This window comes from Condylura cristata, unplaced genomic scaffold (assembly GCF_000260355.1).
Source record: "Condylura cristata isolate star-nosed mole 26May11 unplaced genomic scaffold, ConCri1.0 scaffold00005, whole genome shotgun sequence".
Lineage (NCBI taxonomy): Eukaryota > Metazoa > Chordata > Mammalia > Eulipotyphla > Talpidae > Condylura > Condylura cristata.
Window position 1 is genome coordinate 47,995,392 of NW_004567106.1, and position 18,099 is coordinate 48,013,490.

The window sequence follows — 18,099 nt, forward strand, 5'->3', positions numbered from 1 at the left end:
GTTGGAACCCTGCCAGCCCTGGAGGTGACCATATGGCGCCACAGACCTCTCCTGACCCACCCGCTGCTCCCCTCAGCAGTGTACTTCGTCGATCTGCCTGTTCTGCTCCCCACTCCGTGTCTGGTGAATCATTTCACTACCCCTACACCTTTGGCCTGTACCCCAGTTCTGTATGCACAAATAAATGAATCTTTTAGGAAAATAAAAAAGGGAATTACCAAAGTGAGCTTCATCTATTAAGTCCTAAGCCAACACATTTTTTAAAAACCTAAAATCCAGAGCTCTTACTTAAAATATGTTACTCAAAGCAAATACCTAATGTTGCTGGAACAGAATTTATTCAGTAAGTCCCAAAGAACTAATACCGAATGTCCTCTTAATGAGAATACTTTCTTCAGTTCTTAGATTTTCTTAAATAACATGTTTGTAAATTGCACAATGACCTTTATGGAAAGCCACTTAAAAGTAATGGTTCAATGGGTCCTGGGCGATTTCAAACCCAAAGATAGTTAAAAACAGATCAATCCATTTCAAAATTTAGTGACTCAGAATTTCAATCTAGTCCAATTTTGTCAATCTTGAACTGAAAAGATTAGAGTCATTCTAGTTAGATGCAAAGGTAAAAACAATCGTTTCTATTACTTTGCATATTAACCCTCTATCCTAGGAGACATCGTGGCTGTCGGAGATTTACTTACCTAATTACAACTCTCCCTTCCCTCCCCAGTGGTGCCTGACTTCTCAGTAGGTGAAACAGTGATCTCACTGACTGGTTTTACCATGTGACTTGCTTTAATCATTAAAATGTGTCCAGAAGAACAGATGTTCTGAACTGAGGCTTTAAGAAGTTCTGCGTGTTTCCACTCACCTTATTATGCCCTACTGGCCCCTACTGCAACCATCACTCATCCAGCCTCTACCCCAGAATTAGAGGTACGTGAAACAGAGTGAGCCAAATCTATAATGTAGTTGTTACAGTCAATCAACAGAGCCATGATCAAGAAATGAAGATCTGTATATAAGCCACAACATTCTGGGATTGGTTTGTTGCCATACTAGAAGCTAACATGATGGCCAACAAAAAAGAGGGTTCAAGATATTGTTTCCTGCTACCACTTTTGTTCAGTTAATAATAATGATAATAGTATCACCAAATGACATGACAGTAAAGTCAGGACAATGATTTTTCTTTTTGAAGGCAGAGTTCATGCTCAGTATATCAGTCATCACTTATTTATTTTCTCATTTATTCTATTTGCTCAATAAATATTTATTACATGCTAAAAATTTTAAAATTATTTTAGCTGTTCTGTTAAAAATAATTTAACACTATGGTGATAGCACATGGGTAATTTGGTGATGGGAAGCCCAAGAGGATTGCAACTGAGATGGAAAAATGTACAAGATGATGTAAAAATAAACTATTATATATAAATAAAAAATAATAATTTAACAAATTAAAATTCCAGATCCATTCTCCAAAACAGTATGCTAAGCCAAGCAAGTTTTTGTTTTTGGATGGAGCAGGTGCAATCTTTACGACAACTAGATATCATCTGTATTAATCTTTCTAGAGATATATCTATCAGTCAGGATTAATGAGTTTTTTGGAAGATTTTTTTATTTATGCATACAAGAACTGGGTGTGGGGGGTGAGAGGACTCACCAGAGACAGACTGAGGAGCAGCAGCTGCAGTGCCTGCGGAGAGCTTCACAGTGCTGTGCTTTAACCCATTGTGCCACTAGGGAGGGCCCCAGTCAGAATAAAAGATTCTTGAGCCTCCTCTACCAAGGTAAGATCACTTGTACCTGATTTGTCATCCCCCACAGCACCTATGACAATGTTTTTGTTTTGTTTTGTTTAAGATTTACCTATTTATGCATATAAGAACTAAGGTACAAGCCAGAGGTATGGGGGGTAAGAGGATTCACCGGAGACAGACTGGGGAACAGAATAGGCAGATCAACTGAAATACACTGCTGAGGGGAGCAGTGAGCAGAACAGGAGAGGTCTGCTGCCCAAGTGGGTCACCTCCCTGGCCAGGAATGGAACTTGTGCTGCAGTGGCTATGGACAACTTCATAGTGCTATGCTTTAACCTGTTATGCCACAAGGGGGGAGCCCTAAGAAAATGTTTTATACTTAATGTTAACTGACTTCCCATTTCAACTCACAGTTACCAATATTTTCATTAAGGTCCATATCCCAAAACAGCATCGTGAGTCACAAAATTATTCATCAATTTTAAATGACAGAAATGGCCAGCTATGATCTTTCTACCTGCATACATGGGAATACAGTACTACTCACTGAATGAAGTTCAATATAATCTACACCAATAAATAATCCTGCAAAACAGTACACAGACAAAAACACTGATATGTAGGATGGATGGCGAGGTGACATACACATAAGCATGCAAGAGAGATGTACTTTCAGGTCACAATTTAAAGGAACTTTGCCAAGAGGCCTCCTAAGCCCTGCACTGGAGTGATTTTCTGTCCTCAGTCCCTTTAACCACCAGTCCTCTGTCCAGCTCTCTGACTTTCTCCATCAAGCTCTATCACTCAATGAATTATTATTTTCTTTCCTTTCCTATGTTTTTTTCTTGCTTGTCTCTTGATTTTCTGTCCCCCTTTCATACATCTAATCCTTGCTATAAGAAGACATTACTACACATTCACCTACTCCCCTTCACAACAAATCAACCGACTGCCATACAGCAGATATAATTTTCAGGTTACAGAGTCAATAAAAACAGGTGTGTTCCTGGCAGGATGCTTAGGGACTTAGAGATCTCCACACACCTTGGAGTTATTTTAGTGCTTGCATCATTAGAGTAATTTAAAGACGAGAATTTTTTCAAAAATTCTGCTGAATTCCATGATCTTTAGCTCATCAAAGCTGTACAGTAGCAAAGACATCTTAAAATATGCTGAGTTGACTAACCACCACATCTCCTCACAGCAATTTCTGATTGTAAATAATTCTGATTACGACTTAGTCATAGCTAATGAAATTATAAATAATCTGTTATATTGAGAAGCATACTGAAATTCCTAAAATTCAGATCAACTATAATGAACATATATTTTTCCTTTCTTCCTAAAATACTTTCCCCTTTATTCTGAAAATAGCACCCCCTATTTCTGGAAAATGTCATTCCTTCTTCAACTTAAAAGTCCATGGAATGTGGTTCAAATATAATCTCCCATTGTCTTATTCAGCCACAGGCTTGGGGTATGCACCTGTCCAAAGCCGGACGAATCATGGAACCCTAAGCTGCTGGCCAAAGTTGATCTATATTTGTATAGGTTAGGGTGTGTGACTCAAGCTAAATCAAGCAGTCTTCCCCCCATAGTTTCAAAAATGAAATGAAGACAAAGGGAAAGATCTCTCTCAGTGAGACTGGCATCTTAAGGTATGAGAGCTGCCAACAGCCATGTGCTCTGCATCGTGGAGAAAGCTGGTCTGAGAGCACAAAGCCAAGAAGAAGACATTAGAAACGGAGAAGACTGAGCACCCTGGCAGTGCTCAAGTCCTTGGATCAAGCTGTCCCTGACAAATGCCATATTCCTGCCTTCTGCCTAGATACATAATAAATTTCCAATAAAATCCCCTGTATATCTAAACCAATTCAACCTGTTTTTCTGTAACCAGTAGCACAGGAAATTGTACACTAAACAGACTCCAAGGTAAAGCCCAGGAATACTGTGAGAAATTCTAATGTATCTGCAGCAAATTTGACATTGATCAACAGACTGTCATTTAAGAATGACACTACTACTTTCACACTTAACAAAGATAAACCTTGCTCCCTTTTCATAAGATGATAGATTTCTTGAATTTTTCAGTGAATTTTCTTAGCTCCTAGTAAATGCCCTGAACATAGATGGTAAGTGGGTATACTCTGGGCTAGCAACATGAAAACTGGAATACTATGATTGCCACATCAACCTCTGCAATATCAATGGATCCAGATAAGGTTTTGTGTCCTGCAAAAATCCATGTCAGGAGAGCATGGAGAATTATTTTTATGTAGCACAATAATACAGATAAAATTGGAGAAAATTATTATTAATGTGATTATCTGTTGCCAAAAGAAATACACAGGTGGATAGATCAAAAGATATTTGGCAGGCCAAAAAAGGATATAGGTGGTTGTAGAAAAGACAATTTTAATCTCAAAATTTGACAATTTGACTCAAAAACTTAGCAAGAGGAAAACAAGGCTAGCTTTCCCCAAGGGGTGAGTCTAAGAAGCAGCCAGGAAGTCAAATTAAAGGGTAGAAGTTGTAAGTTAAAGCAACCATTTGTGTTTAATATAGTAAAGTGCATCTAAGAATAAAGCCATATACCTATGTTGACTTTATCCTCATAAGAAAGTATTTATATTCAAGTAATTATATTAATGACTAGTTTGCTTTGGGCTGGTAAGCCATCCCACCATAGAGGGAACCTAAAAACAAGGTTTGAGCTCAGAATTCCCTGCCCAAGACCCACTACTCTTAAGTAATGGAAACAGAAGTAAATATCCTACTTTCCACCTTTAGCTTGATCAAAGAATATATAATGTAAGTATCTCACTGACCAGAATGGAAGAAGAAATTTTATTTGCAATACAAATTGCAATAAATAAAGCAAATTTATTTTAATTCCTTAAAACAGATGTTTAAACCCTTAACTAATTCTAAGTAACACAAAAAGGATCTAAGTTGATTACCTGTATGAATTGAATTCTGATATTCATACACTTTAAAGTTTTTCATTAAACTTATACATTCACTTTTTTTTCCTTCACACAGCTATTTAGCACAATGCATAAGTTTCAAACATACTAAGAACAAAGAAAACAAATCACATTACAAAACCAACTTCTCAACTGCATAAACTTACTTAAACAGCTAAGTTCTAAACATCGAGTTTAGAAAAATAAAGCTTTGTCTAAGTTATTCCAGAAGACTATTTGCATATAACTTCTGTAAATCTACTCTCCAATATTCTGTACTTAATCTTTTCAATCAACTTAAAGAACTCTAAAAGTGTGTGTGTGTGTGTGTGTGTGTACACCAGCAGAGTAACTAAACAAACTCATCCTGCAACCAGGAGCTGCAAACAGCTCTTAAAAAGATTTTCAGAGATGGAGATTTAAAGATTTTAAAGGCTTAGCCACCACAGAAAATAGTGTGTCATTCAGCAAAATTTCTTTAGAGCCTACATTTATAATTCACACACACAACACACACACACACACAAACCTACAGATTCAGAAAACTGATAAGTATTTTTCTTCATCTCTACATTTATAACATAACTGCACTAGGAGACCTTATGAAGAAATTTACTAAAGTTAAATTTAATTCAAGATACTTTTTAAGACTTTTCATTTCCCAGCATAAGAATAACCCGTAAAATTTTCACTTCTAGTGCTAGAGAAATGATGAGCACATGCTTGGAGAAAGAACACTGTATTTCTTGTTACCTGCATTGATGCACCTTCTACTCTTGCCACACAGGCAACCCGATCCAGGAAAGTCACTGCTACAGGCACAGCCACAAAGAAGCCTTTACAGAAGGCCTTGAAGTATCTTTTTACCCAGCCTTTTGACTGTGCCATTCCTAAAAACACAAAGGAAACAAATATGACATCAGCCTCAGAAAAAAGTGAAAATGAAAACAGCACAAGAAAAGTAAGAGTTAATAATGAAGAAACCATATATTTCACACTTACTCTTGTAACCATTAGAATAATTTTAACTTAAATTTCCAAAGGTAAATACATGATTGCAGTATAATTCTGTTTAGTAGTTTAAGCCCATTTGCTAATGTCAGTGGAAATTTTCTAATAATGAAGCAGTAAGAAAAAAATCAACATGCAAAAGTAAATCTTTTTCTGTTGCTAACTAAATATTATGTGAAGAAGAGCCTTACAACCCTGTTCTCTCCTATAGTATTATAAGTTTTAGTGGGACAGAAGGCTGTCCAGCTTCCCTTGTAGCTATAGGTAACCATATGACTAGCTTGATAAATTGTATGTGAGTAGAATTTATATACTTCCACACTGTACTCTTAAAAAGAGCACGCTGGGCCCTCCCTGGTGAGGCAACAGGTTAAAGCACAGCACTACGAAGCCATCCACAGTTACTGAGGCACAAGTTTGATCCCTGGCCAGGGAGCTGACCAACATGGTGTGGCAGACCTCTTCTGACCTATCCACTGCTTCCCTCAGCAGTGTATTTCAGTAGATCTGCCAGTTCTGCTCCCCGCTCTGTCTCTGGTGAATCCTCTCACCTGCATACCTCTGGCCTGCATCTCAGTTCTTGTATGCATAAATAATTTAAAAAAAAAAAAGAGTATGCCCTTTCTGTTCTTTTACCCATTTTATGATACCTGTGATTACAAGGTAGCACTAGAAGAGAAGTCGTCGTCTCAAAATATAATACTAAGCAACAAAATAGAAGTTCTGGAAGTACCATAACTACCCTACATTGCTTACACTCAAGCTATTAAATGAGAGATAAATCACTTTCCAACATGTTTAAATTATCACAATATTGGCTCTTGATATAGTAACCCAAACTGATCTGAATTAATACAAAATCTAATGAGACCAAAAGGGGAAAAAAAATCACTTCATTTAAATTCAATACAGCTAATTACCAACCCTCATTTAGCCCTATAACCACTTGCTGAATTTCCAGATTTTCTAGAGATAAGATCCCTGAATTATCACCGGCAATGAAAAACAAAATAGTATGAGATCAAAATATGTAATGCTACTAGATCCTAATTGTTCATCTATTCTATTTCACTGGATGAGATAAAATGGATACAGGAGAACAAGCTATTCTAGTGGTAAAGCATTATACAAGAGTGGTGGTAAAAATGGACTAAAACAAAGGCTTAAGACACATGTTTCAAAATTTAAAGTGACAAGATTGGGCCTCCCTGGTAGTGCACGGGTTAAAAACAGTGCTATCAAGCAACTGCCAGCCACTGCAACACAAGTCCAATCCCTCAGCCAGCCAGGGAGCTGATCCATATGATGCAGCAGGTATCTCCTGTCTCGCCCACTGCTCCCATTAGCAGCGTTTTTCAGGCAATCTGCCTGTTCTGCTCCCCACTCTGTCTCTCGTGAGTCCTCTCTCTCTGTCTCTGTCTCTCTCACATACACACATACAAACACACACACACACACACCTCTGGCCAACACCACAGTTCATATATGAAGAAATAAATCTTAAAAAAATATAAAGTGACAGCTTAAAAATGTATTAACAATGACAGAGGAGAGGAGATATGAGAAGATATGTCAAGAGACAAAAGTAGTATATGAAAGCACTGCAATTTTGCCACCTTTGAGTTGCACACCAAAGTACTGAAGACATGCTCAGAGTCCATCCCCAAACATTTATAAATGTTTGGGGCCATAGCTTAGGTGCTAGGGAAAAAGCAGCTAGCTACAGTCCTTGTTCCTTCCACTGTAACAAGGAGTTATGTACCCTGAGACTGCCCTTAAACAAATTACTTCCAGTGAAAATGAGCATTAAAAAGGTCCAATGTCAGGCCCTCCCTGGTGGCACAGGGGTTAAAGATGGCACCACCAAGCTATCAGCAGCCACTGCAGCATAGTTCAATCCCCAGCCAGCCAAGGAGCTGACCCACATGGTGCAGCAGACCTCTCCCTACTTGCCCACTGCTCCCCTCTGGAGTGCGTGCCAGTCCATCTGCCTGTTCTGTTCCCCACACTGTGAATCCTCTGTCTCTGGTGAATCCTCTCACCCCCACACTTCTGGCCCATATCCCAGTTCTTGTATGCATTAAAAATATATATAAATATCATTAAAAATTTAAAAAAGACCCAATGTCCCTGAAGCATGATCAGAGAGACTTTCAACCAGAAAATGATTCAGAAGTCTTCCAAAAGAAATGTCATTTGAGGTAATACCAGGGCATTTCAGACAAAAGGAGCAGCACTCTTGAGTCTTAGGAACAAAAAAAAAAGTTCATTGTGATCGGAGTACATACAAAACTTATTATGTTAACTCTAAATTTTTATTCAGTAAATATTTACTTATAGACAGCCAAACACCAAGCTAAGGGCAGAAGATATAAAGATGGCTAACTATACAGTATATAATTTCAAAAAAATCTCAGTAAACAAAATATTGTATTTTCTATGTATATGTATCTAAGCACATAAAGCACTTAAAATAGGGTTATTATTAATGTTTTGTTTGCTTAATAAAACACCTATATGTCACTTGTATGGTTAAAAAGTACAGAAGGGAAAACACCTTTATCAAAATGCTAACCTGGTTAATTCTAGATATTGGGAATGAAGATGAGGACTATTTTCTCCTTTGAACATTTTTCCTTAAATATCAGAAACCAACAAAAGGAAGTCATTTCAATCTAGAGATAATATGGAGTAGTATTAGTCTTTATTTCCCATCATGATAAATAAATCTCACTTTTTCATTTGACTCTCTCTTGCTCTGAATAAGACAAAAAATTTAAGTAAGATTCATCCCTATTTATAGGTCAATGAATATATTTAACAGACTACCATGCTTTTATGTAGTGAAAGCAGGTTAGAACAGAACATGGCAAGTTTTTGAAAATTTAACTTTTTTTTTTTTTAATATTTATTTATAGGCTCTCCTCCCTGGTGGCGCAACAGGTTAAACACACACAGGAAGGAGCTACAGCTGACTCCGCAAGAGTTAGAGCCCAGGGAGCCAACCCACAGGGCACAGGGGACCTCTCCGGTTTTCCGGCTGCTCCTCTCAGCAGTGTACTTCGTGGATCTGCCTGTTCTGCTCCCCACTCTCTCTCTGGTGAATCCTCTCACCACCCCTGACCCTCTGGCCTGTACCCCAGTTCTGTATGCATGAATACATAAATCTTTAAAATTAATAAAATATTTATGCATACAAGAACTGGGGTACAGGCCAGAGGTGTGGGGAGGGAGGGTGGTGATGGCGACAGGATTCACCAGCGGCAGAGTGGGGAGCAGAACAGGCAGATCTATGGAAATAAACTGGTAAGGGAAGCAGTGGGCAAGCAAGGAGAGGTCTGCTGCGCCATGTGAGTCACCTCCCTGGCGGGGAATTGACCTCATGCTGCAGTGGCAGCAGGTAGCTTCCTGGTGCTGTTTTAACCCACAGCACCGCCACAGAGGGTCTGAAATCTTTGGACTTTAAAAAACCATAGAAATTCTTAACTTTCTACCCAGCCACAGTAATAAGCACTTCAGTTCAAATAGAAAAAAAAAAAATAGGGCTGACAGATCACTGGACAACTAACCTGACTAAACTATTTTAAATTAAAAAACTGGTTTTGAACACACAAACCTATGCTTACTTACATATAAACACAATTATTTTTTCCTAAAGTTAATGCATTTCCTTATCTATATAAGTTGTCAAGGAATCATTGGGATGGTCTTGTCTTATGTTCAGACCTGTATAAATTTAAAAATACCACAGTAATAAGCACTGTTTTGCAACCATCCAGGCTGGGTAGTTTCCCATCAGTTATAGCAATTTGAAGGAGCGTTTTGAAATCTTTGGCATTATTTTCACAAGTTTTAATGGCAAGCAGAAGAGACAAGCCTGCAGGGAGAAGGTGCTTGAGCCCCTTGCCCCAAGATGGCACCGCCCTCCATTCGCTTCTGCCGAGGCACAGGTGTGGTGTACACCCACACATGCACACACACCCTCGCTCAGTGTCCACAATCAGGCACACGTGCCCTACACACCCACGTGCCTTCTGTGTTAACAGGATCAAGGCCACAGATGATACCACAGAGGCCAATGGTATAAAAGCCTAACCAACTTCATTTACCCTGCAAGCACCTGCATCCATTTCTGTGAGAAAATTTCACAGAAGCTACATTGATATAGTACCAAAATAAACCCTGGCCAAAAAAAAAAAAAAAAAGGAAAGAAGAAAAGAAACAGGTGGGGGAAGGAGGGAGAGGATATTTGTATCAATAACTTCATTCTTCTGGTAACCACACAAGTGACTTAGGTTCAAAACATTGCTCCTGAGAAAATTACTCCTTTAAGTAGTAGGCACACCTGGCTCATTGCTTAAGTACCTAAACTGAAAATATTTTAAATAAGCTTTCAGATTCCATTAAAATCCTATCTGCCACCTGGTAATTAGCACCTGCAATTGAAGGTTTCTTGACAACGCTGACCTCAGTCACATAGACCAGTACTTAAAGCCTCTTTCCCATAATGACTTGTTATAGTTTGACTATGCATGAGTTCATGTGAAATATCTCTTAAATTCACCATTTTAGCCTGTACAAAGTCACCAATCACTCATCTGCCAGGCAGAAAAATATACCAGGTAATAAAGACACTCAACTCATCCAAATTATAAAAACTATTTTAAATGGTATATAACACTAAAGGTAAGAGAAAAATAATAAATTACAATGCAGTATCTTATATGAAATGTAATTTCCATCATGTAATAAGATTCGCATTCATATAACCAAACCAAACTTCTGTTTTTAAAAGCCAATCATCAAACTATGACTATCAGAGATTATAAGCACATGGATCTAACAAATCTAACACCCAAGTGTCGTAATGTAACAAATGTCATAGTGTGCTGATAGATCACCAAATATATACTTATCAATCACCAGTATGTATTTGTCGATCACCTACTGAAACTATGCAAGGGTGAATGTGCAGTATAGAACCAGGCAGGCAGTCCTTGGCCTCACAGACTTTGCATTCTCATTCTTTCTACATTAAGAACCTAACTTATGCTAGAACATACAATAAGTCACCAAAGGCTAAAAAAAAAAAAAAAAACAGACTAAGTCATAGTTCATTCCCAAGGGATTGTGACATGGACACAAGAAAAGAAATAGGCCGCCGCACATCATCAGACCACTGTCCTCTGTGAGACTCTAGGAGCTCCTGGGACCAATAACCCCACTCTGCAAGCAGCCTAACTAAGCATGTCAAACCAGAAGACACTGGAGTACTTTTGGGCTAATACAAGGAAAAATAAAGACTGATGAACTACAACAATTTTTATTCCATCAAAAGCAAGTCTGGGAAAGTCAACTCTGAAAACAAACTCAAAAAAAAATGTTTTCAGGGTCACCATGTCTATTTCAGATTCTAAATAAAAAGTACATGGACAACTGGTAATGTTTAGAATGTGAACGCCAACATCAAATTCTTTTAACTCACCTGACTTAAAAATTCCCACTCAAAATTTTCAGAAAAGAAAAAATGGCAAGAAATAATAAAAAAAAAATGAAGAAAATCTAGCCAAATATAGTAATAAAACAGAGAAACATAAAGTGAATCATGTCCTGGCAAAGTAACCCAACTCAAAAAATCAGTATGGGGAGACTGATAAAGGTAAGGATCCTCTGCCTTGACCTAAAACTGTTACTTTGACTGCGATAATTATGACTCCTGTGAGAGTTTTAAAATAATATAGCAAATATTGAATTGTTATAATCCCTGTGCCTCTTGGTAAACTGATGAACATCTGATACTAAGAGATTAAAACTGAAGTATTCAATGTTAAATAATATTTAAAAGCAAATTAATTTCAATGACATTCTACAACTAGTGTAAAGAGAAAACAACTAGAATGTGCAAATTCATAAAGGCTTTCTGAGTTTTTGGTAAGGACTCCTCCAGTTTAGGAACATCATGCATTTGTGCCCCTCTTTCTCTCTGTCTCAATGAAGAGGAACCTCTCCCTGTCTGAAGTGAGAGTGGGGTGCTCTGCAGAGCCAGGAAAATGAGTGGGAAGTTGGTGAACTCGAAACAGGCTGGTTCAGAGAATATTAAATTATGTGACTTTAGACAAATTATTTCAACTTGCTAAGCCACAATTTTTTCATCTGTGAAAACTTGCAAGGTTCTTTAGAGGTTCAAAATGTTCTCTTCTATATATGTGTATGTTTTCACGTAAGCATTTGTGTGAAAAAAAAAACTGATAAATCACCAGTAAAATATCTGATACATTATTTGGAATGTGTTAGGAAATAATGAGTAGATCATGTAACAAAATATATTTCTTGAGATAAAAGCATTAGACACATATAAAGAAGACAACGAGCAGTCACAAATCAAAAATGGGTAAGAGTCAAGAATAAATAAAATAGAATCAATAAAGCCTAACTGTCAGGTAGTTGAACACCTAATATTCATAGTGATGGCTTTGTTCTACTTTGAACATAACCTTGTTCTAAAATCTGACTGATTGGGGAATACTATATGTATTGATATTGACCATTGAAGGAGAATATTCATGGAGAATCAATGCTTCTGTGCTGTCGTGAATATTTTGTGAATTTTTAAAAGGCAGAATTCAAGAAAAGTATAACTCAGTGCTAGAATTAGACAACAGAACCAAGCTCCATAACAATCAGGAGGGGAATCGCAGAAAGAGCTGGAAGTGCAAGAATAAAATTCATGAAAGCTAAAAAGAAAAACATTGAATTTGAATGTAGATGGTAGGTTTAAAATGATACCCTGAGAATAAAAAAAAGAACTTAACTTATGCTAGACAATACACTAAGTCACCAAAGGTAAAAAGACAGACCAAGTCATAGTTCATTCCCTGAGGGATTGTGACCTGGTCACCTGAAAGAAACAGGCAGTGGCACATCATCAGGCTTCCCTCCTCTGTGAGACTCTCCAGGTGTCCTGGGACCAATAACCCCACTCTGCAAGCAGGCTAACTAAGCATGTGCAAGTCTTCTTCTGTTTAAATTTTTTCATTAAAATGTTGGAAATCAAAGAATGATAAATTATAACAGGCAACATTCTCAGACAAAAGGAAAATATAATTGTGAGAATGAAGGCACAGAGGCCTCTGGATAGAGTATGTAGGTTAGATGGGGAAACAGGATAAGAAGGAAGAGAAGAAGAATAAGACTGGATTTAATATTTATTTTTCATTTGCTTTACTTTGTTCCATAGTCATATGGAAATCTTTGTGACTTCAATATTTTTGGAAACTATGTAAAATAAAATCCATAATACTACATACACCAACCCTATAAGAGCTGGTTTAAGCCATGTTAATTCTATAAACTACCTTTATCGTTTAACTTCATATGGACACCGTTTGAGTGTGTTTGCAACTAAGGGCCAATCTCAAATTTCAGTTATTAAAAGGCAATAATTCTGCAAGAATAGTTTACCATAAAAATTAACAGGATAGCGGGAAGCTTTTTATAGAATGAGAAAAAAGTCTATTAAATGATAACTATTAACAAGGAATAGTGTGATAAGCTTTAAACTCTAAGAATCACAAAATTTGGATTTCAATGCTGCTCTTTACATTTTTTTCCAACTTAATAAAAAAGCAAACTACTGTCATTAAGTGGAAGCTAATAATGTGGTAACTTAAATATATGTGTGAATCAAAGAGACCAGGTACTTATCCATACCCCAAACAAAGTTAATCAGAAGACTTTGGACTATTTCACCATAAGCCTGTTTATTTTTAAAGCAATAATATTTTGAATTAGCATAAGAACATATTTCTAATCTCAGAATACTTATTCCAAAGCTAAAAAGAAAATACTGCATTAGTTAACATTTGATCTATGTATGAAATTGGCTTTATGAAACCTAAGAGAACCTGTAAACAAAAAAAGCAGCCTTCTCCAAACTCAAAACACTCAAAAATGAAAATAAAATAATAGTTGTCAGACAAAGGAAACAAAGAAAAAATGGTAACTTATAAAAGAAGGGTGCAAAATAAACAAAAGGAAAATTAGAAGGTGAGTACCAGGCAATAATAGAAAAAATAGACCCTGGAAGGGTCACATGACAGTTTCTGGAGCAATCATCCCAGCTGGCAGATTTGCTGTTCATTATCTACCTTGCTACCTCATATTTTAGTCTGTTAACACAAATTCATATTCATTTCTCCAAACTTCATTTTTCAAAGGATAGTTCTCTCATGGGCTTTACAGTACATGGAACAGGCAACATGCTAAAAGAACATTACTTTAGAATCTCATGAAAATCCTTAAGGACTCCTACCCTTCCATCTTCAAATATTTGTTCTTGACCAGGCTACAAATACCTATAGGTGGATATAAGACATCAACTCATATTCACATGAGGAGCAAAAACATGACCTGTCCTTCGACCAGGGTTGGGAAAAGGGGATAGGAAGGTCTCTCAAAATAACCCAGGTCCTCAGACCCTTAAAAGGCAAAATGGGAAGGCAAGGTCACAAGTAAACTGGGAATGGGAAATATAATGTAACCAGCCAACTCACTTCAGCCCAGGAACTGTTATTATTCTTTACAGAACAATAAACATAAAATTGAAAACACAAGCTCCCCCTAAGGGAAGCACATTTAGGCTCTGATTAGTCTGTCAAAAATAAAACCTGTCCAAACTATAGTTGGAAGTTTTGGAAGGCTGCCCACAGCCCATCTATGGCAGCTGTGTGTCCACAGGGAGCTTAAACAGGAGCATCACAGACTCAGTACTGGATAAAGATGTACCTTAGAGGAGAAGATTTACACAATTTAAGGTGACAGCAACGATAACCAACAATTTTGGGATGAATAGCTACATTCTTTTAAGTGCTAGCATCTACAGGCACACACTTGTTGAAATGGCAAAAAAAAAAAAAAAAAAAGGCCAAGCTGGTGACAGAAATTCAAAAAAGAAAAAGCTGCCAAAAAGGCAGAGTACAAAGAGGTTCACCCTGTGCAGCCTGGAGATGAAGGCAGATGGAGCACAGCACTCTCTGGACTCAAGTGTCTGCTGCACAGAAAGTCCAGGGATCATAATGAGCCCCTGGTGAGTATTGCAGCATATGGAGTGGAGAAGCTACTAAGAATTTTCCCCAGATGTAAATGTCTTATTTTGATTTTGCTAACATTGCCTACACATTAAAAGATTCTGTTTAAGAAACCTATGAAATTTCATCAACAAGCAAGGGCCTGAAGTTACTATGTATCTGCCAATCAAAGCATTCAAAAGTATTCATTGAGGTGAAATCATGTAATGCTTTAAGAAGCATTTAAGAAGCATTTAAGAAGCCTTCCCTGGTGGCGCAGCAAGTTAAAGCACAGCACTGAGAGGCTAAAGCCACTTCCGCCTGAGTTCAATTCCCACCTGCCCCGGAGGTGACCATATGGGAGGCAGACCTCTCCTGACCTGCCCGCTGCTCCCCTCAGCAGTGTACTTAGTCGACCTGCCTGTTCTGCTCCCCACTCTGTTTCTGGTGAAGCCTCAACCGGTCCCTGAGCCTCTGGCCTGTACCCCAGTTCTGTATGCACAAATAAATAAATCTTTAAAAAAAAAAAAAAAAAAAGAAGAAGCATTTGTAATGCTTTAAGAAGGTATCTATAACAGAATACAATGGCCTCTGCTATATTAATTTTAAAAAAAAGCATGAGAAGTTGGGAAAGTAAAGCACCTTAAAATGCCCACAGACTAATAAACCATGGTACTCATAATAAAATATAGTAATAATATTTTGTGTACCTATTATTAGAAACTTGCCAAATGAAAGACAATGGCTGCCAAATACAAGAAGGGCAAGCACAATGTGACATTCATCAGTGTGATAAAAGAATCTTTAATGGAACAAATGTATAAAAAGCTGAAAAGTCAGTGAAGCAGTCAAATATATGAATGGAACAAAAGAGAGCTGTGAGATTTAAAAATATTCCCAGTGCATTCCTTGGCTGACCTCTCTTTAAAATGCAGTCTAATTCCCATCTTCTCAAGGCAGCCTGGACTTAGTGACTTTCTCCTAACAGACAGTGCTGTAGGTGATGCTATGTGGATGCTTGGTTGTCACAAGGACAACCAGCCCTGGAAGAAAATGAATTAGAGAAAAAGGGAGGCTTCCCTTCCACCAGCCTTGACTAGAAAATAAAGAGTGAGGGGCCTACAAGGCTGATCCTCCACCTAAGACAAGCCTTCAGATGCCTGAAGTTAGGACTGAAACCAACTTCAACCTTGAGAGACATCCTAAACTAGTACTGCAGAGTTGTGCTGCTCCTGAATTTCTGAGGTATGTCAACTATGAAAGATGTTTTAAAACACTCAGGCTTGGAGTGATTGGTTTTGCATAAGTAGCTAATACAGTAGTAAACCCAGAAACAGACCAAGAACACGTACAAAATTGGGATATGGTAAAGGCATTCACAATGAAGGTAAGGACTTGAATTAATAAGTGATGTTGAAACAACTAGCCACAATTTGGAGAGGGGAGGAAAAAAATCAATGGTGGATATTAATTTAACTCATTATACAAAGATAAATTCTGGATAATTCATAGATTCCTTAATAAAAGATTAAAACATGGAATATAAAAGAAATAAAGGCAGTCTCTTCAAAATGAAAAGCACATTTTTGAAACTTTTATAAAGCCCAGAAAACAAACATAAAGGGATGATGGATTTAACTATATAAAAATCAAAGCCTATAATAAATAAGGTTAAAAGATAACATGATTTTAAAATGTACATATTAATCCTAAAGATTTGCTATCTCTAAAATTATACAATTCTTACAAATTATGATAGAAAAAAAAGCCAATCAAAGCCACAGTGAGATACTTAGTGACACTAAGGGATTTTTACTTCCTTCATTATACTTTTCCATATAAGTTTCCATAATGGGTATACATTACGTTTATACAAACAGTCCCCAGCTTGTAACAGTTCAACTCACAACTTTTCCACATTAAAATGGTGTGAAAGTGATATGCACTGAGTAGAATTTTGAACTTTTCCCAAGCTAGCGAGAGAGCATGGGAACACATGCTCTGGGCAGCAACAGCCAGCTCCAGGTCCCAGTCAGCAATACGAGATGAGGGGAAGCCACAGGTCCTCTACAGTCTGTTTTCACTGTCAGCATTCAATAAATTATTTAAGTTATTCTACACTTTATTTCAAAGTAGATTTCATGTTAGATGAGTGTGCCCAACTGTACACTGATGTAATTATTCTGAGCACAGTTGAGGTAGACTTATCGATGTTTATTGGGAAGTAATCCCATCACAACTCCAGGAAGATCCATATACTAATGCAACTCCCTCCCCCAATCCCTGTGGTAATCATTAAATTCTTTCACTTAAGTTCAAGTTTTATCCCTACTGTACTTTGGGTGTTTTGTTGTTTATTTTTTCTTAAACATCCTTGTTTATTTTTCACCATATAGGATTTCTCACCTACGGTGCAATCATCATAGTTTCCCCATGCAAGTTAATGTTAGCCTCTTCTGCTACAACAGATAGTTCTTTAATGCAAATTAGCTCCTCTGAAAGAAAATGGAAAGTCTCTTCTAGCAGCCTCCAGATTTTTCACTATGCTATCTGAAGAAGCTGAAAGTGCAGGTGATGAAATTTAAAATATATTTCCCAGTGTTTAAAATGAAATCAATAAATAAATCAACACCCTGCATCAGATTTTTAACTTTGTTGAAATTGGCATCTGTTGGAAGTGGATGACTTTAAAAACCTATAACTCAAAGGAAGATCCGGATTTTAAAGCCTCAGACTGACTGAATGCCAGTTGAGATGTAACCATGCTATATTTTTCTATTGCAATAGGCATTTTTTGTATGTTAGTTCTGTTTGCAAAATTCCACTGGTTTCAAACCATCTGTTCCTAATCCTACTTTCCCTATAAATCCTATCACATTTAGCACATGAATTTGCCAAATTAAAGATTTTTTCAGTAATGCCAACATGCCATTAATAAAGAAATGTCTATGCTATTCTGAGTAAAATGCAAAGTGGTACAGAAACATTCTAGAAATTAAAAAAGAAGAAAAAGACTTCATTTTGATACAGCGATAATTTCTAATAAAAAAATGGATAAACAATGTGTTTTATTTGTACCACATATTTTTAATGTGTATTAAAATGTAAGTGGGGCCCTCCCTGGTGGTGCAGCGTGTTAAAACACATCACTGAGAAGCTAAAGCCACTTCCATATGAGTTCGATTCCTGCCTGCCCTGGAAGAGATACACATGGTGTGGCAGACCTCTCCTGACTTGCCCGCTGCTCCCCTCAGCAGTGTACTTCGTCGATCTGCCTGTTCTGTACCCCACTCT

At 37.3% G+C, this 18,099-nt stretch overlaps 1 protein-coding gene across 3 annotated transcripts in view; it reads right to left on the reverse strand.

The window, feature by feature from the left end:
- IMMP2L (IMP2 inner mitochondrial membrane peptidase-like (S. cerevisiae)) overlaps positions 1 to 18,099 on the reverse strand; it is a 729,327-nt gene that overhangs the window by 689,071 nt on the left and 22,157 nt on the right. For all 3 annotated transcript variants that reach the window (XM_012721038.1, XM_004676950.2, XM_012721037.1), the window contains exon 3: positions 5,483 to 5,619. In XM_012721038.1, the coding sequence (XP_012576492.1) occupies positions 5,483 to 5,617 (135 nt within the window). In that variant the 5' untranslated portion in view covers positions 5,618 to 5,619. The remainder of the gene's footprint in view (positions 1 to 5,482; positions 5,620 to 18,099) is intronic.